This window comes from Oryctolagus cuniculus, chromosome 4 (assembly GCF_051225735.1).
Source record: "Oryctolagus cuniculus isolate XC-2025 breed Fujian yellow rabbit chromosome 4, ASM5122573v1, whole genome shotgun sequence".
Taxonomy (NCBI): Eukaryota; Metazoa; Chordata; class Mammalia; order Lagomorpha; family Leporidae; genus Oryctolagus; species Oryctolagus cuniculus.
The window spans coordinates 122,051,554-122,072,942 of record NC_142870.1 but is presented as its reverse complement, the minus strand read 5'-3'; the positions used below and the strand labels follow the sequence as shown (position 1 = coordinate 122,072,942).

Below are 21,389 nucleotides of genomic sequence, written 5' to 3'. Positions count from 1 at the left end.
CAAGGAGGTTTCATCTCACCTCACCTCACCTAGAATGTCTATCCACCCAAAACTCAAAAAATAATAAATGCTGGCAAGGATGTATGGGGAAAAGGTACCCTAAAACACTGTTGGTGGGAACGTGAACTGGTACAACCATATGGACGATGGTATGGAGATTCCTCAGAAATTTGAATAGATCTACCATATGACCCAGCCATCTCCCAGAAATTTACCCAAATGGAATGAGATCAACATACAGAAGAGTTGTATGTTCTCTCATGTTTACTGCAGCTCAGTTCATAATATCTAAGATATGGAATCAACCCAGATGTCCATCTACTAATGACTAGATAAAGAAAGTGTGGTTTATAAACACTATGGAATATTACTCAGCCACAAAAAAGAATAAAATCCTTTCTTTTGCAACAAAATGGATGCAACTGGAAACCATTATGCTTAGTGAAATAATCCAGTCTCAAATAGACAAATACCATCTATTTTCTCCAACAGGTGGTAGTTTATATAGAATACAAAGTATAGGAATGAAACAAATTCTGATGGTTGTTTTCAGCCCTGTTTATACACCTGTGGAACTGTTCTTCCTACTTTTCACTTGTTGAATATTATAGTTAGTGGTACATGAACCCTGTGATTATAGAGTGGTCTGAAACTGTTTTTGCAACAATTAAAAAAAGAAAGGAGGAAGATTGAGGGAGAGGAAGAAGGGAGGGACCTATGGTTATCTTAGAACTACACCTATGAAATACATGAACTCTGTTCTCTTTATATAAATAGAAATTAAGGAAGTAAAATAAATTGTGATATACATGATAAAATACTATCATCCATAAAAAAGAATGTAATCTTGTCTTTTGCAACAAAATGGATGCAACCAAAGAACATTATGCTTGGTGAAATAAGCTAGTCCCCAAAAGACAAATATGTTTTCCAACTTGTGGTAGCTAATATAGAGTACAAAAAATGTAATGTTTATGAGCAAAATGGACATTCTGAGATTTGATTGTTTGCAGCCCTTGTCCATACTCGAGAAACAGTGGTGTTTCTATTTACTACTTGTTGAATTCTTTATTTAGTGGAGGTTTAAGCTTGTGATTATAAAGAACATTGAAAGTATGTCATTGTAAAAATTAAAAATAGGAAGAAGGAGGATGGGTAGGGTGGGAAGTATTATGCTCTTAAAACTGCATATGAAATGTGTTCCCTTTATATAAATTTTAAAAAATAAAAAATTTACACATACAAATTTTATATAAAAACAATTAAAGTATGTGCATAACCCTCACCCACTTTAGTCAATTGTTTCAGTGACGTTTCCAACTGCTGGTCCTAGCCTGACCTGTCCCCAAGCCAGCCCACGGCGGGGTGGGCCGAAGGTTCCCCTCAGAGTCCTCTCAGTAACGCGCTGGCCTCTCAGGCACCTGGTCAGCCGTCCCAGAGCTCGCTGAGTGGCCTCAGTGGAAGGGGCTGCCCACTGCAGACAGCAGTGCAGGCAGGGAACCTCATGCGACTGACCCAGGACACTCCCCGCCACTACGACTGTGGGACCTGACCCGCTGCCGTGTGATGCCAGAAAAGGAGACGCCTCGCCGGCAATGGCAGGCTGGTGTAGGGTCACGAAAGAGATGGCATCAGGCAGGGGCAGGTGGAGAACACAGTGGTACTCTGGGATCCCGATCAGGAAACCAAACACTTCCCAGCATTTACTTAACAGCTGTTACTGCATTTCACCGCTAGAGGGCAACAGTGCTTCTAAAATGAGGGATTCTCTCGGAGGCAACAAATCAGAAATTACCGAGTTCAGAGGTGGAAGAGGTTGTGAATCATCTGGTCCACAGGCTTCCAAAACGGTCTTAGCTGCAATCCACAGCAAAGACTGCACCAAGTCCACGCATACATATTTGGAACACATGCTGAGATACAACTACCCAGGCTTCTGCAATGTATTCTCATTGTTCAATATTCCAAAGTATGACGCTAAAAATTATACCAACTGGACCCTACTGAGCCGATTTCATAACCTCCTATGTTCCTTGGTGTGAAAAAGCCCGACTCGGGCCACCTTATTTTATAAAGGCGTGTGCTGCCCTCTAGAATGGAGGGGTTCCTGTGGCTTGCACGGTGCCCAAGAAACAGCTAATTGGTGAATGGCCTGCCTCTTGGATGGTGGAACAGTAACTCACACTTTTAGATCTGACCACTGGTACATGGCTCAGCTTATATGACTGTGAGAACCACCTGGCATTGCTGGCAGGACATGAGTTAAGTCCCTTCCCAACTGGAAGCTGCTGGAGAAGACCACGTGCAGGCAAAGCAGGCAGGTATCTAGGCTCCACGCAACCTCCCCCGAGCTGTGCCCCCGCACTGTGGAAAGGCAGCCCAGGGCAGCTGCGCAGCTGGAAGCAGCACCCAGCCCTGGCCACCAAGCCCTGCGTCTGCCACCCCTAAGGGCGGCGATGTGTCACTGTCCCAACTTGAAGGCACGCCCAGGCTGACTCGGTCGCCTGGGAGGCGGCGGTTTCTTGGGTGCTGGTGTTTGGAGGAGGCAGAGCAAGGGAGGCAAACAACTTCAGGAACTCCCGAGAGAAACTGGACTGGCTGTGGTCCCCAGAGATCGCGGCCCTGCACAGGGCCCTGAGCTTGCTTCTTTGGCTCCCCAGCTTTAAAACAGAAAAGTTTCACAATCGGGGAGGAAGCATGAAGACAACCAGAAACCACCATCAAGTTCTTCTCAGGGTCAGTGCCCTGGATTCTGCTCCTCCCTCCCCCATGCACATCTGCCTCCAGAGACTAATTTATTAATTTATTTTCTCTCTCTCTTTTTTTTTTTTTTTTTTGCTAAAAGAGAATCTCTTTCACATTCAGGAACACTATACTATTGACAGATAAGAAACACTAATATTGTTCTTTGTGGAAAAGGAAGGACATTTTAACTTAATCCACTTGGGTCTTGAGAGTTTATTATTTTTTGAGATACCAAGTATTAATCTTTTCCCCAGGGAGTGGCTAAAAGCATGAAAATGTAAGGTGTTATCATTATTAAGTGTCCTTCTGGAAGGACTTAAAAAAAAAAAAAGGAATCCCTGGAATTTGGGCACTGGTGTCTTCTAGGATTCTGGCTGGCATTTCTTTAGGGAATCCTCCCCACTGAGAGCCAGACAGCGAATCTTTAGGGGCCCCTCCAGGCTCTGGGAAGTGGCTCCTCTCCTACAGTGATCAAGTTTTATTTTCAGGTTTGTTTATTTGTTTGAAAGGCAAATGACAGGAGAGAGATGTCCATCTGCTGAGTCAGCCCCCCAAATGCCAGCAGCAACTAAAGGTAGGGGCCAGAACTCCATCTGAATCTCCCACGTGGGTGGCAGGGCCGCATGCACTCGGACCACGCTCTGCTGCCTTCCCAGGTGCGTTAGCAGGGAGCTGGATTGGAAGCAGAACGGCTGGGACTTAATAGGCAAGACCCAGGATGCCAGCCTCACAGGTAGCAGTTTAACCCATGGTGCCCCAACACCAGCCCCCACCGTAAAGTTCTTAAGCTGGGTTTCCTCCCTGTCTCCTGTCACTGTAGTCCCTAAAACAGCAAGGATTGTTAAAACAGGTACCAAGAAAGCTTGCCTTATTCTAGAACGCTTTGATTTCATCTTTCAATAACCTAGCCACCCTAGGAGCAGGAATGTCTCTGAAGAACTAAGAGTTCTCAAAAGGCGTTTGCCACCAGTGTCTGATACCAGGCCCAGGACAATCGTAAATGCAAATCCTACTGCCACCCTTGCAAGCCTAATCCATTCTATAGGCAACACTAGAGCCTTTTCAGGCTGCGTGTCTGCAGGCTGTAACGGAACATTTGGAGGCTGTCAGAGGCTGCAACTTTGCTTCTAGCATAGATACGGGGTCTTTAAAAAGTTCACTGAAAACGTGCTGTGAAAAAGCTACGCATGGATTTCAAACGCATTGCACCAAAACCATCTTTCACATTCCATGTCCACGAACTTTTGGAAGTTCTCGGATGGCTGCATAGCTTCTGCAAACTTCTATTTGACGACGCAAATAATGCAGCTTGGCATACACACACACACACACACGACACCCAGGTGGTGAAGTTCTCGTTCCTGCGGTTCCCACGGAAGACGGAGTCTGCCTTACTCCCTGCCCCCACTGGAGTAAAGTGGACGGCAGCGTGTGAAGCCTCCTGCCCAGGCAAACGTGGACATTCCAACCACGTCGTCCTGGGAAGCAGCTTAGGTGTCAGAAGTCCAGCCTCAGCCGTCAGCGGCAGCCACCGGAGTGTGGCGCCTGCCTTGAGCACTCCTGCAGCAGAAGGGCCGCCCTGACGCAAGATGAAGTGGTGCCCTTTGAGCCCCTTCCTCAATTTCCCCGACGCGACCCTCTCCCAGGCACCGGAGCGGGCGAGATCCGCAATGGGCCCCTAGCCTGGCTGGCACCTCCCCGCCCCGCGCCACCCGCACTCACCCACGCGCGGCCCTCCTGCACCGAGGCCAGTACTCGCAGGGCGCTGGGCGAGCCCGCGCGGAAGTTGAAGAAGTGCAGCGCCGCCTGAGCCGCCTGCTGCAGGAGCCCGCGCCCGAGCCCCGGGTCTACGGGACCCCCGGCCCCTGCGGGCACCGCCAACGCCACCGCCTCCTGGCGGAGCAAAAGCAGCAGCAAGAATAGCTGCGCGGCGGGGCGCAGGCCCCAGGGCCGGGACGCGGGCTGTGGTTGCCGGCGGGGCTGCATTGGCGCGGCGCTCGACGGGCCCAGGCTCAGGGCTGGCGGCGCCGGGGCGCGCGGAAATAGGGCGGCCGCGGCCCCGCCTCCCCGCCCCCGGGCCCACGGAGCCCGCGCCCACTCGGTCGCGCCCTCGCCGGGACCCTCCCCTCGGCGCTCCCCGGCTCGGTGCCGGGACGCGGCGGCGCCTCCGTGGCGCGAGGCCCGGAGCGCCTGGCTGGGCCGCCTGCCTCGAAGAGCACCACCCCGCGCCCCCCCGGCCCGGCCCTGGGGCCGGCTTCTCGCCTGCGGGGAGGTGCGAGTGAGCAACCGTCGGCTTTTCGCGCGAACCCGCTGGGCTTCCGCGAGGGCCGAGGCGGTGATGCCCAGCAGGTGCTCGGACGCAGGTGGAGGAGGGGGCGGGGCCGCGGCGGGTGTTGCTGCAGGGGAGCCCGCCGTGGAGGCCGGGTTGCGGCTGGGTTGGGCGGCTGTGTTGACCAGGGATGCGGCTTTTAATCTACAGGCAGGAGGGGCGAGCCTCGCAGAACCCCGGACTCAAGAGGCCAGAACCCGTCCTACCGGGTGGGCGCCGCCAGCATCCGTGTCCCCATGCTGGGTGGTCAGGGCTGACCCCTCCCCAACTCCCGCAGACCCCAGCCCCACGGTGGGGACAAGGAAATCCCTTCTCCCGACAGTGCATGGTTGAGGAGGAGCCTGCGCCGGCGGGGCCTAAGATTGGGGTTAGCCTGTGTGGCTGTGCGGCACGTGTTCATTACTGCTTTAGACAGGTGAGTCGGGGAAAGACAAGACCCGGAGAACTGGCGCTGCTGTGTGAGCGCAGGGGTCACTTGGAGCGTGAGTTGTTTTAAACTGCAACGTAGCCAGGTACAGGGTGACGTAAAACCCAGGACTTGGTTCTTGCCGCCGTCGAATGCACATTCCCGTGGTGCGCGGTTTTACTCTCAGGAACTCCAGCCCCGTGACCTCCTGCCGGCGTGTTTGCAGAGCAGCGTGTTAGGTTGTGCTTCAAGGCCATCTCGCTGGCTTCCCCTTCTTCATGCACCTGGGCGCGCTTGCCCCTGTCATCTTTAACTGAGCTTCTCCCACAGGCGGCCGGAGCAGCCCAGTTGAGGGAGGGTTATTCTCCACCTGCAGGCCCTCTCAGAGTGGCAATCTGTGGGCAGACTCTGAACCTGGCTGGCCAGCTTGGGCCCTTATCACAGCTGCCCCACAATGTGCTGCTGCCCCGGCCTCTGCAGCCCCCTGCTTCCGATTGCTGGTCTGCTGTTGTCCTCATGTCCACAGATTAATCTTTCTCTGTGCTTTACCCTCACACCTTGTCCTTGTCACTTTGAATCAGCATTGAGGGCAGGACCCAGCTTTGGCTGACAATATCAGCTCTGATTGGGGCCAACTGCTGCCAATCAGAAAAACATACACATTTTTCAATGGTGGCATTCATCTTAAAACAGGGATTTTTCTGGAAGGCAAGGTGTTTCCTCCTGTGAGACTGTTTGCTCACATTCTCCACCCACTCATCCATCTGTGGGGTTCTTGATTTCTGTTTGATCGGTAGAAGTTCTTTATGTACTAGGGAAACCCAGCCCCAGTCTTTTCATGTGTACCCTAATATTTTTGTCTCAGTTCATAGACAGCTTTTTTTATGCACTCGGATTGTTCTTACTCCCCAGATACCATGATGTTGCCAACTGCTCACGATATTGTCCCAAAGGCCCATCATCCTGGGTCACACGCACCACTTCCTGCCTCCTCTCATCCATGGGGGTTATCTGAAGACTGCCCCTGTGGGGTAGGAGGAAGTCTTAGCCAGCAGGTTCTGGCTGGCCCCCGATGATCCCCCCCCCCCCCCAAGAGTTCCTGATCTGTTACATTTCCTAGTTCCTTAGTCACAGCTCAGGTGATGGAGGGCATTTTTAATAAAGAGAACTTGGTTTGCGTTTAAGAAAGGTAGCGGTACAGGAGTGATGTAATCCTGTGAAAAGATGCTCAGTACGGAGGTGGAGAGAGGAAACTGAGGCCCCCCGTGTGGTGGGCTATTGTGGTCTCAAAGTCAAAACGCACAGGCCCTTTCCCGCGGTTCAGTGACAGTAAACTCACCCAGGAAGACAAAGGACATCTCGCATGTGGACTGTCACTTCCCCAAAGACAGACACACTGCGTCCCCAAGAACAGTGCCCGGCACACAGTAGGCACCTATACGCGCGTTCTGAAAGAGTGAAGAGTAAAGGGCCGGGGGAAAAATCCCGAGTTCCGTGCCTGAGCAACCATGGAGGAAGCAGCGTGGTGAGCCTTGAGGGGCAGAGTCAGGTGTGCGGGTACAGAGCCACGGCGGGGGCTCAGTGTGTGCACGGCCGGCAGGCGTGGCCCAGGGCAAGTATTATGCTGGTGCACAAGGGTGCACTCGGCCGTGTGGAAATGGGCAGTGGCCATCTCTGGGGGAGGTTCTTCAGGAATTAGCGAGAGGGTGGCGGGAAGGAGGGGGAGAGAGACCGCACTGCACTGCTCTGCGGTGAGTGTGTTGTTTGTTTTTGTAATGTGTGTTACCTATTCTAAAAAAAATCAGTACATGAGATTTTATTTTTAACTTCCTTGTGATATGTGCTACCTCTTCTAGATCAGTGAGTGGGTGAGATACTGTTTTCCCGTGCACTTCCTGTCCGTTTCTCCGGTGCTCAGAAGGGCAGTCACTTCTGCGGGAGCCTCCGAATTCTGTCAGAAAATCCAGCCCCGCAAGCCTGCTCCCGAGTACTTGCCATCGAGCTAAGACTTGTCTTCCTCCCTCCGGGCCTCACCTCTCCACACTCTTCTTTTGCCCCAGGTCCAGTCATGTTCCCCCACGTTAAAACTTTCAGAATGGGGCTGGCGCTGTGGCACAGCTAGTAAAGCCACAGCCTGCAGTGTTGGCATCCCATATGGGTGCCAGTTCGAGTCCTAGCGGCTCCTCACTTCCAATCCAGGTCCCTGCTATGGCCTGGGAAAGCAGCAGAGGATGGCCCAAGTGTTTGAGCCCCTGCATCCGTGTGGGAGACCCAGAAAAAGCCCCTGGCTCCTGGTTGTGGCCATCAGGGGAGTGAACCAGTGAATGGAAGATTCTCTGTCTCTCTGTCTCCCTCTGTCTCTCTCTCTCTGCTTCTGACTCTTTGTAATTCTGCCTTTTAAATAAATAAATAAATATTAAAAAAAAAAACCTCCAGGAAAGAAGTTGAGCTAATTTATACTGTGGTTTATTTTATTTTGACAGACAGAGTGGACAGTGAGAGAGGTAGAAACAGAGAGAAAGGTCTTCCTTTACCATTGGTTCACCCTTCAATGGCTGCTGCGGTCAGCGCACCATGCTGACCTGAAGCCAGGAGCCAGGTGCTTCTCCTGGTCTCCCATGCGAGTGCAGGGCCCAAGGACTTGGGCCATCCTCCACTGCACTCCCGGGCCACAGCAGAGAGCTGGCCTGGAAGAGGAGCAACCGGGACTAGAACTGGTGTGCCTGCGCCGCAGGCGGAGGATTAGCCTATTGAGCTGCGGTGCTGGCCTATACTGTGGTTTAAATGACTGCCAGCGCTCAGGGTGTTGCACCTCCCAAAAATATCATCATTGAAGTAAGAACAAAGTCTTGAACCAGGGGAACTGTGTTCTGAGTACGCAGGCTGCAAGCACTGGCCCCTGTGCTGTGTGCTAAGTAGAGGCTTCCAGTAGCCCCTGAACCTCCTTGCCTGCCCCGTGCCAGCCCTTTGGGCATATAAGGGAGGCAGAGAGTGGACAGGAAGGACTTGCTGGGTGTTGGCTGGGTGTTCACCACTCAGCCAACACTGCCACAAGTAGACGCCACAAACTGGGTGGCTTAAACAATAGAAATGTGTTTTCTCACAAATGGAAAGCTAGAAGGCCAAGGCTAAGGCCAAGGCCCCAGCTGATTCCCTTTCTGGTTAAGCCCCCTTTCCCTGGCCTGCCTGTCTTTGGGCCACAGCCTTACATGCAGAGAGCTCTCTGGTGTCTCTTCTTACAAGGGCGCTGATGCCATGGGTGCAGCCCCCGCCACCCCCTCCCTTCTGTCCCATCCCTGTGACCTCATTTAACCCTGATGATCTCCCAGAAGCCCCACCTCCAAATACCATCACACAGGGGCGTGGGGCTTCAGTGTTCCTGTGAATCTGGGGTGAAACAGTTCAGTCCACGGCACCCTCCTCCCTAGAGGGTGGGGCTGTGTCTTTTCTGTAGGTTGTCAAGTGTGGGACACCTACTACAATGTCCCTGCCAGGCTGCCCGAAGGCCCTGGGCAGGAGGGGACCTGGCAGAGGTGTGTGGAGGAAGCGGGGCACGGTGATGTTGCCATGCTGGGCAGCCCTGCTTATGGAGAGGGTGTTAGGGGCACCAGGAGCCTCAGGCCCAGTATTGTCTTTGCCAAGTCCTGAGAAACCGCCAAGAAGGGGTGAAGTCCTGGGGAACCCAGCAGCTGCCCCCTCCTCCTCCCCGTGCTGCTGCCATGATTCTCACTTCGCTTCCTCCTCTCCACCCCTGCGGGGTGCACCTTGAGCCAGGGACCACGCCTGGCCTCTTGCCCAGCCCCCACTGCCCTCCTCTTGTGTCAATGTGGCATGTTCCAGGATAGGCTGAGGACCCCACTTGGGGAAGTGCATCCTGGGGGGATGGGGGCTCCTGAGGGAGGCTCCCCTGTCCTGCTGTACCTGTGAGAGGGGGCACATGCCCCAAGCTGCTGGCGCCATCTAGCCTCCCGCAGGAAGCAGGGCTCAGGATGAAGCAGACTGTAGAAGGCAGAGTTGAGGCATGGACAGTACCGGCCAGCCGGGCTGTTATGGACCCCCTGCCTCATACCCCAGCTGAAGCCTGCCCGGTCTCTAGCCTTAACAACCAGTCAGCCAATTCCAGGGCTTACGCCAGCTTGAGAGCGCTCCTGAGATGTTGGCTGCAAGTTCCCAGCGGATTGCTGAGACAGGCAGTCCTGGTGGGAATCACCAGCTGTCGGGCTTGTGCCAGGGGCTGGGGGAAGAATCCTAGTTGGGGAACACCACAGCCATCTCCTGCCTTGGGAAACCACAGTAACTTCTTACTTCGAGACGTTGGGCTGACTCAGCTGGAGAGGGGACATTCATCTTCTCCATCCGCTCGGGCTGGCCGCAACCGTAGAGCGTCACCAGCCGCAGGGGACAGGCTAGGCTTTGCCCCCAGGGGGCGGTGGCTGCTCCCAGGCTGGTCAACTGTCCTTTCCCACGAGAGCTCCCTCGCTCAGCTCCACAGACCTGCTGCACCCTCTAAGTCTGAAAGCAAGAGCAGGACTGGGGCGGGGGTGGGTCTCAAAGAGGCAAAGGAACCTGAGGAAAAAGGGGTCCCCAAATAGAAACTATGACCCAGGCTGTGGCAACAGAATCACAGGCGAACGCGGTGAGCACCAAGACGTCCACACTTAGTTGAAGACTTTCAGTTTTCTCCTCTCTCCTCGTCCCTGCACTCAGGGGCACTTGGAGAGCAAATTCGGTATCCACTTAGAAAAGAAGAAACAGCTTCTCTGTGGGTGAGTGAGACTGCGCTGTCATAGCCCCGGCTCCTCTCCAGATGCTGATGCGTGCGCAGAATGCCTCTGGAAAGACAAGTCGGAGACAGCTAAGGACACCTGCCTCTGGAGGGGAAGACAGAGGGAGCTCGGGGCAGGAGGGGCTTCCTGTCCCTGTCAGTCCTTTGGTTCTTTTATGTTGCTGTTTGGCAGGAGCCCGGTGGCTCAGGGTGTGGGCTCAGAGCCGGGCTGTGTGAGCTGAGGTGAGTGACTTCACCTTTCTGTGCCTCTCAGAGTTGCTTGTGAGACTCAAAGGGTGCTGACAGCTGTGGGTATGTAAAGCGCTAGGACAGTGCCTGGCCCCAAGTCGCGGCTGTCCATGTGCTGGCTGTGATTCCTGTGATTAGTTACAGCCTGGAAAAGAATGCAGTCGGCTGTGGATTTGTTTTCGCAGGTGACTGGGAAGGGAAGGCAAGGCTGGGCCATTCAATTAGATCTTAGCATTGCTTAAGCCTCCTTCATCTTCCAGTGGAGCCATTAGCTCGAGGAGGAGCTAAGGACGGTGGGAGTGTATATTTCTTTTTGGCCTCTTCTCCGTGCCAGAGGTGAGAGTGGGACTGGGAGAACAGGGATGGTGCAGCCTTGTCGACTGAAGGCTGATCACTCCGAGCTCGGGTGCGGCTGAGATCATCGCTGTTTCAGAGCCTCGGAGCCAGGAACACGCGTGGGGAAATGCAGCTCTCCTGGTTCCTTGGGCCTACACCTTGCTCGCTCCGAGCTCACCTCGGCTGTTGCTTAGGCTAAGCCCTGTAGACCTACGTGTTTTCCATGCTCTGTTCTGGAACCCATAATGTTTGTCCTGAAACCCTGTAGGAAGGCACTTGGCTGTTCACAGAAAGAACAGACACCCCGCTCAATGGAGTGAGCTACTTTCCTACAGCTCCTTGAACTCTCCTGTGGAAGTGCTAGGGCCTACAGGGGCTAGGAGTTCACAGTGCCCTCGACACTGTTCCCATAACCTGTCAGAGGCACGTGCTGATTGCAGTGAGACCCCAGAGGTGGTATTTCATTCCGGGAACAAGCCTCAGGACTCCCATCTTCCAGCAACCTGCTCACCCCTCACTTGACTCTCAGTGGGAAGGCAAAGGCTGCTGTGCAAAGGCCCTGTGGTTGGATAGTCAGCTGAAGTTTTCTACATCTGTGGGGGTAAGGAGGGAGCCTTTCCCACTAGAGTTTAGTGCGATTGAATTCTTTGAGGATAAGAACCAGAGATGCTACAGGTAACAGGGCAGTCGTATTTATTCCTGTCACCAGGGAAATATTTCACGGGCCATGGCTTTGGTAGTGACTGACTAGAAGTCTAGAAGAAGTCTGAAAATCTAAGCTCCTGACAAGTGGCTACTGAAGTTCAAGAACTGAATGTTAATGTAATTGCAGTTGATGTAGATATCCCTAACCATTTGTGGCTGGGGGCGACTGCTTCGGATAGCACAGCGGTGACTGACTGCCCTGCAGTTTCATTTAGGGAAAGGGAAAGTAATATTTGGGGGGCTGTGTTGCAGGTACAGTGTCAGATGCCTTCCCTTACTGGATCCCCTTGTCTAATCTCCATGATTTGGAGGAGTAAACTGGAGGCCAGAGGGAGCTTAAGTTACTTGTCCAAAGTTCCATCACCAGCAAAGGAAGAGTTTCCAACTCAGGTCTGGCCACCTGCATACTGTTCATGCATTCCACAACGGTGAAACCCAAGGCGGAGTTGAGCTGTTTAAATCTCAGCACCTGTGCCAGTTAAGGGCCAGAAACTACGACTTATGCTCAGGGCAACTGGAATTATTTCAAGAGAAGAATACTGAAGGAGCCACTCAATTTTTAGTACTATATTAAAAGATCATTTCTACTTTTTTTTAAAGAATTATTTATTTACTTAAGAGGCAGAGTCACAGACAGAGAGAGGGAAAGACAGAGAGAAAGGTCTTTCATCTGCTGCTTCACTCCCCAAATGACTGCAACAGCCGGAGCTAGGGCTATCCGAAGCCAGGAGCCAGGATCTTCTTCCAGGTCTTCCATGTGGATGCAGGGACCTGAATACTTGGGGCATCTTCTACTGCTTTTCCAGGTCACAACAGAGAGCTGGATTGGAAGTAGAGCAGCCAGGACTTGAACTGGCAGCCATATGGGATGCTGGCACTGCAGGCAGCAGCTTTAACCTGCTGTGCCACAGCACCAGCCCCAATCATTTCTATTTTTTAAAAATTTATTTATTTACTTGACAAGCAGAGAGACAGAGCTCCTATCTTCTGGTCCACTCCCCAGATGCCTGCAATGGGGAGTGAGGAACTCAACTCAGGTCTCCCACATGGGTGGCAAGAACCCAACTGCTTGAACCATTACTGCTGCCTCCCAGGAAGCTGGAGTCAGGGAGCCAGAGCTGGGAGCCTAGTCCAGGCGCTCTGATGTGGGACACGGGTGTCTTAGCCACTAGAGTGAATGCCTGCCCCTAGAAGATCCCCGTTAGAGGAGATGCGATGACTGTGTCTGTCACCGCTTATTCTCTTGGATACTGGGGGCATGGAAGAATGTAGCGGACCTCGGTTCTGACACTGGGGGCCTCTCTCTTTCTCTTCACATCCCCAAGAGCCTGGCTGGATGTTGGGTACCAGGGATGCTCAGGGCACTGTGAGTAGCATTTGGGCCAACTACAAACTGGTGACTTCTAAAGAAGATGAAACACATCGAATCTCTTATTTTTGGATGATTTTGTGAGCTCAATACTGGTTGTTAGTGAAAATACACAATGGAGGCCGGTGCCGCGGCACACTAGGCTAATCCTCCGCCTGCGGCGCCTGCACCCCAGGTTCAAGTCCCGGTCGGGGCGCCGGATTCTGTCCCGGTTGCCCCTCTTCCAGGCCAGCTCTCTGCTGTGGCCCGGGAGTGCAGTGGAGGATGGCCCAAGTCCTTGGGCCCTGCACTCGCATGGGAGACCAGGAGGAAGCACCTGGCTCCTGGCTTCGGATCAGTGCGGTGCGCTGGCGGCAGTGCACTAGCCACAGTGGCCACTGGGGGGTGAACCAATGGAAAAGGAAGACCTTTCTTTCTCTCTGTTTCTCTCACTGTCCACTCTGCCTGTCCAAAAAAAAAAAAAAAAAAAAAAAAAACAAAACACAACAACAACAACAAAAAACAAAAACAAAAAAACACAATGGAGACAGCATTTTTGCTTGACTTCTCTTGGCACAGAGCTATACTGTTCCTGAGCTTGAACGGCTTAACACAAGTACTGTGCAATTCTCTGCTCTGCTTGCGTATAAACAGGAAACAATTCTTTTAAAATCACCCATATGTTCACTTTTAAAACTAAAAGTAATTTACATTATATGGATTTGAGAAAAATGTATTCCCTTGGAAAGATCTGACAAGCCCATTTTGACACATAATTGTCAACAGATGGTTTTTAAAATGTAATGAAATGAAAATGATCAGTGTTGGATTTTTGTAATTTTCCAAGGTGGGACCTCGTTTTGGGCCCGTCATGCTGGTTAAGAATACAGTGTCTTTATAGCTCAATTACATATTTTCTGGTGAATTTGCCATTTCAAAAATGAATTGGCTTTCCCCTTGGTAATCCTGTCTATAAACTGGGATGCAAAATAAATTTCAGATTGGGACTGTTTCAATTTTTCAAGCAAAGGATGTTTAAACAAAGCTTGAAATAAAAAACTTTATTCTTTCCTGGTTGAGCCAATGTGAAATAAAGATTTTAAAGTTCATTTTTTCTTTTTAGAATAATGTTTAGAGTTTTATGTTCTTTAAGGAAAACTTCACAGAAAAATCCCTAACACTTGTTAATATTTGTACACCATGAAATTCCTGGAGCGATTAATTTATGACACAGCTTCATGACACAAGTGATCTTCAGTCAGACTTGCTTAGAGTGTTATCAGGCCAAATTGACACCAGTTCCTCATACCACAGAGTAAGCACCTGCCCATGCGTAGCAGCCTGAATCCATAGACAATGGATTAGGAAGCCCACGCTCTCCCCCTTATGACATGTGTGTAAATAGTGAGAACAAACAAAAGTCCCGATGAGCAAATCAGCTAAGAAACCGATGACGCAACTGCTAAATGATTCGGAACACAGAGGCCGGCTGCGTTCCCTGCAGGCAGTGGCACCATGGCTGGGTCTTCAAGCCTGAGTCTCCTCGGGAGTAGCTGGATTTGTGGGGCTTCAGAAGAGTAAGCAAGCTCTTAGAACAGCCAAGGGCAGACTGCTTTAGGCTGACAGAGGCGTCTGAGTGAGCAAACTGTAGACCAAACGGGACAGCAGTGAGGCTGGCTGGGCTGGGCGAGTGGCTACTCACCTGGGATGGAGGCCGAAGTAGAAGACCTCAAAGTCCAGCAGTAGACATTTTTTTTTTAAGATTTATTTATGTATTTGAAAGGCAGGGTTACAGAGAAAGAGAGATGGGGGGGGGGGGGAGAAATGGTGGGGGGAGAGATCGATCAATCGATCTATCTATCTATCTATCTATCTATCTATCTATCTACCTATCTATCTATCTGCTGGTTCATTCCCTAAAGGACCACAGTGGCTGGAGCTGGGCTGGTCTGAAGCCAGAAGTCAGCAGATTCTTCCAGGTCTCCCACCAGGGTGTAGGGGCCCAAGCACTTAGACAGTCTTCCTCTGCTTTTCCAGGCACATTAGCAGGGAGCTGGATCAGAAGTGAAGCAGCTGGGACTCAAACCAGTCCCCATATGGGATGCCAGTGTTGCCAGCAGTGGCTTTACCCACTATGCCACAATGCCAGCCCCTAGGGTGTTTGTTCTTAGAAGTTTCTCAGAGTTCCTGCACCCTGGGCTGAAAAGAATGTAGAATGCACTAATGACTTGTGTTGGATGAACACTAATTTTTTTGAAATCCATGCTAGTGCAAAAACATTTTGGCTGGCGAATAACAGCATTGATCAGGCTTTCGGATAAGGAGTTCCTATGCTTGGCTAAAATGAAACTGTGTTTTGATTCTTCAAGGACTAATAAGTATGGTACAATGCAAACAGCCTTGCTCTGAGGGTCAGGAGGAATGAGATCTTTCTAGCCCCAGCTCAACCACTCAAACCGGCTCAGTCTCTTCTGTGCACAAGGCTGGGCGTGGGTTGAATTCCACCATCACCTGCGAGAGCTTCCAGTTGGAAGCCCTGTGGTTTTATTGTCCTTCAGCTGCATCTCCCCAGTGCACAGAGTCTCGCACAGGTGTTCCCCACCCCCACCTGATTCTGAACTCATCTCTGTGACATCTTCCCACCTGCAGGAAGCCCTGTGGCCTCTTCCCAGCATGCAGGTATCAAGACATGGCCTTAGTATCGGATGTTTTAAGCTTTGAAAAATTCAAACCCCTGAAAGATCAGAGGTCTAATTGGTGTGCCTATTATCTGAACTAAATGAAATAATCAATGCAATTAAATCAATGAGATTATAAATGATTCCTATTTTGCTTTGTGGGTAAACAGATGTAGCCGTCAGGATAGGGCAGGACATGCTGCAATAACAAACAGTGCCCTCTTCTCAGGACTGAATGGCAAAGCTGTGTTTGTGGCTCTCCTGACAAAGTCCATTATGGGTTGCTGGGGGCTCCGCGATGTGCTCACCATTACCCCTAGCCCACAGGCAGGCTGACGGAGCACCAGCTCCCGGAGCTCTGCTCACTGCTATGACCAGGGGAACAGAGAACAGCATACATTATGCCTGGACACTTGAAGTCCCCATCCGGGAGGGATACATGTCACTTAGCTCCCCTTTTATGGACCAAAGCATGTCTATGGCCAGACCCAGGTTCTTCAGGGGGTGGGAAAGCCCAGTGTGTTTACCTTTTCCAGCAGGCTGAGCACTGGCAATTTTGGAATAACAAATGCCTATCACAACAGTCATTGCCGGGCAAGGCCCAACCTCATCACAAGCAGAGTCTTTGTGTGCTGTGTTAGTTTGTTGGGATGCCAGCACAAAATGCCACAGACTACGTGGATTGAACAACAGTGATTTGTTTTCTCACAATTCTGCAGGCTACAAGTCCCATGTGGAGGCACTGGCAGGGCCGCCTCTCTGGAGGCGTCTCCCGCTGGCTTGTGCATGGTGGCCTCCTCCCTGGTCTTCCCCCCGCTCTTCCCTCAGTGTGTGTCTGTATCCTGATCCCCTCTTCTTACATGGAGACCAGTTGTATTGGATTAGGGCCTACCCTGGTGACCTTGTTTTAACTTCATTACCTCTTTAAGGTAATTCTGGGATACGGGGGAAGGTAGGATTCCAAAGATGAATTTGGGGGGAGGGGTTGCAAGTCAGCACACAACAGAGATAATGTTGTATTTAGAGCCTATTCCTGTTAACTAGTAATGAGCAAAACTTTTGATACGTCTGATCCCTACACTTGGTGTCAAAGGCTCCAACAAGATCTCTTTTTGCAAGTAATTCCTTCCTGTCTATAACCTTCAGGATCAATGAAAAGAAATGCTACCATTAGACTTTTAAAAAATTAAAAACTCCATTGCAGGCTTGCACAGGGTTTTCCTAACTCATTTCATACCCTAAACTCTCTCTAGAGAAACACATTAACAGCTAGAGAATCCAGAGGGACTAATTTAATTTTAAAAATTTTTTTCAAGTTTTTTTTTTTATTTGAAAGAGTTAGAGAGGTTGAGACAGAGAGAGAGAGAGAGAGAGAGAGAGAGAGAGAGGTCTTCCATCTGCTGGTTCACTCCCCATATGGCCACAATAGCTGGAACTGAGCTGATCTGAAGCCAGAAGCCAGGAGCTTCTTCTGGGTCTCCCACATGGGTATAGAGACCCAAGGACTTGAGCCATCTTTTACTGCTTTCCCAGGCACATTAGCAGAGAGCTGGATCAGAAGTGGAGCATTTGGGACTAGAACTAGCGTTCATATAGGATGCTGGCACTGTAGGCCGGGGATTTAATGCACTGTGCCACAGTGCTGGCCCCTGATTTAATTTTTTAAAGATTTATTCATGTATTTGAAAGAGCAACAGAAGGCAAGGGAGAGACAGAGAGGTCTTCTGTTGGCAGGTTTACTCCCCAAATGGCCACAATGGTCAGGGCTGGCCAGGCCAGAGCCAGGAACTCCATCCTGGTCTCTCACTTGGGTGGCAGAGAACCAATTACTTGGGCCGTCTTGTGCTGCTTTCCCAGGCATGTTAGCAGGGAGCTGCTAGGAAGCAGAGCAGCTGGGACTTGACTTAACTCGCTGTGCCACAACCAGGCCCCTGATTTCATGTTTTAATGGCTTTAGTGTTGCCTCTGCTGTATGTTACACAACCATGGGCTTGTTGCCCTTGTTGCCCAGGTTCCTGCTATTAGACACTGCTCCAGGCTGGTGGTTCTCACACTTGAGCCTTCCTCAGAGTCCCTGGGGGCTCTTTAGACCACAGACTCTGAGTCCCACACCCAGCGGTGCTGAAGGAGTAGGTCTGGGACAGTCCCAAGGCTCTGCACGTCTAACAAGTTCCCAGGTCATGACGATGCTGCTGGCTCCTGTTTGTGGACCAGGCTTCTGCAGCTGCTGGATTACGACACTGCTGCTGAGCCGTTGAGGAAACTGGGTGCCTGCGAGGAGGTGCTGGGAGGCAGCCAGGGTCACGTGGGCACCTCATTGTGGGCACCTTGCAGCCACAGGGAGAGAGCAAGTGGGGGATTAGAGCTGTGGCTGAGACATTGTCCAACCAGGATTAGTGCTTTTGTATCCCTTAATCCTGAACAAACCTCATCATTTTACCCACCCACTACAAAGCCTGCTTCCTTTTGGTCCACTCTTCAGTCGTTTTGTTCTTTTTTTAAAAACAGTACATTCTGGTAGAACTTTCTTTTGAACAGTGATGTCAATTCCACCAGAGTTTTGAGGAAGAAAAAAAAGACTTACCCAATCCTTTTTCTATTTACAACTATGCTGTCTTAATAAACAAAACAGTCCAGGGCCCAGTGCTAACTGTGGCCAGTTCCTTGCCAAGGCACAGCACATGGCCTGCACTCACCTCTCTTCTTGGTGGCCTTGGCCTCCTATTTGACTTTGCACCCTCAGTCCATTCATTTGTGCTGATGGGGTTTTAGTCCTCCGAGGGACAGTGACAGCTGCTAAATGACAAGTGGTGGTGGCTATGGCATGTGCTGCTCTCTGCTTGTCCAACACCCCTTCTTTTTTCCTCCTTACGGCGATGGTCTGAGTTCCTATGTTGATGCCCTGAGATTCTAACCCCTAAGGCAATGGTGTTGGGAGGTGACACAGAGGCTGAGCTCTTATGCATGGAATTAATGCCCTATAAAAGAGGCTTGAGGGCCGGCGCCGCGGCTCAATAGGCTAATCCTCCACCTGTGGCGCCAGCACCCTGGGTTCTAGTCCTGGTTGGGCCGCCGGATTCTGTCCTGGTTGCCCCTCTTCCAGGCCAGCTCTCTGCTGTGGCCCAGGAGGGCAGTGGAGGATGGCCCAAGTCCTTGGGCCCTGCACTCGCATGTGAGACCAGAAGCACCTGGCTCCGGGCTTCAGATCAGTGCGGTGCACCGGCTGCAGCGCGCCAGCCGCAGCGGCCATTGGAGGGTGAACCAACGGCAAAGGAAGACCTTTCTCTCTGTCTCTCTCTCTCTCTCACTGTCCACTCTGCCTGTCAAAAAAAAATAAAAATAAAAAAAGGCTTGAGGCCTGAGAGTGGCTCCTGGCCCCTCCCCGACGTGAGCCAGCAAGCAGGGGCTCAGCAGATGTCGGGTGCGCCAGCGCCCTGAGCACAGTCCTCCAGGCTGCAGACTGCCAGGAGCACATTTCTGTCTTTTCTAAGCTTCCCAACCCATGGCGTCTTGTTAGAGCTGTCACAGGGGACTAGGACGCTCCCTGGCTGGACGCCAGTGTTGCTCAGGGCCCAGAGGAGTCCTGCCTAGGCTGTGCCAGCTCCCCTGCATCTGGGGGCAGCAATGTAATCTGATGCTGGCCAGTGGCACTCAAGAGTTTCTGTGTGGGCCTTCTGGGAAAAGATGAAAAGGGTCTGGCCCAGCTGGGGTGCTCTCATTGCCTTTCACTTTTTCTTGTCTTCCTGGAATGCAGATGCTGTGCCTGGAGGTACAGCAGCTGTTCTGTTACACTGAAAACTACCCACTGAAGGTGTGGGAACAGGCAGAAAGGAACCTTTCTCTGCGGGGATGGCCCCAGCCCTGCTGAGCTCCCAGCTCCCTCTTATGTGAGTGGAACAGCTCCTCTACCAGACTTGGCCAGATTTTCTGCAGCTTGCAAGGGTTCCTCCTCAGACAACATGGCATCCCGGAAAGACGGAGGAGTTGAGGGCGTGATGTGTGAGTGTCCCTGCGACTGGTACTGATGGAGGGAGTGGGCCGTGGGGCAGCAGCGTGAGCCGCAGTTCCTGAACACAAGGGCAGAGGCATAGAGGGTTTTAGTGACACCTGCCGGGAAGGGGCGAGCTGGGATTCACACAGGGTCTGTACCAGCTCCCCCACACCATCAGGGTTCCTGACCTCTCTGACCCAGGCTTCTAGGCTTCTGCTTCTGGCATCTGGAGTCTGGCTTCAAGTCTCCTGGCCAGGCTGCAGGCCCTGGCTCCACGGTGAAGACAGGGTCCTCTCCCCACTCCCTCCCTGGCAGGTGCAGCTGCTGCTGCAGGGCTGGGCTCCTGGGTCCATGGTCTCTCTGGCTCCACCTGCAGGATGCGCTGGAGACACTTCCCAACTCTCCTCCAGTGCCTCCCTTGCGGGAATGATAGGCACTGGGCCCCTTCTTAGACTTCTGACTTTTCAGAGCTGCAAACCCATCACTCTTCACACTGTGTCTCCCTCATTTCATTTACTGTCAGTTTCTAAAACTCCCAATGCCCTCTTCTGGAAACGTGTGTAGCAGAGGGAAGCACACACGCTTTAAGGAGAACTGTGTGTCGCATCTGTGCGCGGTGCACCCTTGGAGTTGCCAGGAGCTTTGGGCACCATCCAGCCTCCCTCTGTGCCCTGAGGACTGCAGGCTCAGATGGGCAGGGGTGGCCACGCTGAAGCCAGGAGCCAGAAACTCCATCCCGGTCTCCACATGTGGGCAGAGACCCAAGCCCCTGGCCATCTGCTGCTTCTTTCCCAGGCATGTTAGCCAGGATGGAAAGTGGAGCAGCCAGGATCCCAAAAGGTGCTTATATGGAATGCCGGTGTCACAAGGGATGGCCAACCTACTGCACCACAGTGCTGGCCCCAGACTTGGAGGTTTCAACCAAGATGGATTTTCTGTTGTGTGTGGATGTGCATGTACGTGGGTGCTTGTGTGTCGTCACACCCAAGGAGTCAGGAGCTCCTCCTGATGCAGCCCCGCCGTGTGCTGCCTGTCCCTCCGAGGAAGCTCCTGAGGACCTCACAGCCATCCTTACCTCGAGACCAGCTCTGCCCTGGGACCCTGTACAGTTGTCCAGGTGCACTGTAGAGCAACTCCAGCCTTTGGAAATCAGAGTGTGTGTCCGACCCAAATGTGTCCAGGCTTCTCTTGCCCATTCTCACCTTGTGCCCAGCTCGTCCTGGTTGGGCAGAAGCTATCTTCATTTTAGGAAACCCTTTCAGTCCCAGGCGAGCCAGGATGCTTCGTCCCCTCACCTGTTACTGTCCACTCCTTTTCAGGCTGAACAACACTGTTTCCTAAAGTGTTGGTGGTAGGACAAGCTGTCTTTGGCTCATACTGCAGTTAGTGTCCCTGTTAACATACAGCATCTGGAACTGAAGGGACACTCAGTGTGGAGTCAAGTGGACCTGTCTGTCTGGACCTGTATGTCATACATACATGTATGACCTGTCTATCATACATTCCATTTTTAACCAGCTTCACCCTACCATTGACTCACACTTGCATGGGCCACCAATTGCAACCACAGGACTAGGGGCAGGCATTGGCCTAGTGGTTGAGACACCCGTGTTTCACATCAGAGAGTCTGGGTTTGATTCCTGGCTCTGCTTCTGATTCCAGATTCCTGCTAATGTGGATCCTGGGATGCAGCATGTGATGGTTCAAGAACTTGGGTCCCTGACATCCACAAGGGAGATCTAGATTGAGTTCCCCGCTCCCAGCTTTGACAGGGCCCAGCCCTGGCTGTTGTTGGCATCGGGGAAATGACCAAGAAGCTGGGAGTTCTTCAATCTCT

General features: G+C 51.9%; 1 protein-coding gene and 1 pseudogene across 1 annotated transcript in view; both read right to left on the bottom strand.

Annotated features, from left to right (window-relative positions):
• The window catches only part of RARRES1 (retinoic acid receptor responder 1), a 55,739-nt gene extending 50,980 nt beyond the window's left edge, over positions 1 to 4,759 (bottom strand). Inside the window, exon 1 of the mRNA XM_070073247.2 lies at positions 4,468 to 4,759. Within this exon, the coding sequence (XP_069929348.2) occupies positions 4,468 to 4,731 (264 nt within the window). The 5' untranslated portion in view covers positions 4,732 to 4,759. The remainder of the gene's footprint in view (positions 1 to 4,467) is intronic.
• Positions 4,760 to 15,960: 11,201 nt separating this feature from the next.
• LOC108177893 (serine/threonine-protein phosphatase 4 regulatory subunit 2-like) overlaps positions 15,961 to 21,389 on the bottom strand; it is a 33,656-nt pseudogene continuing 28,227 nt past the window's right edge.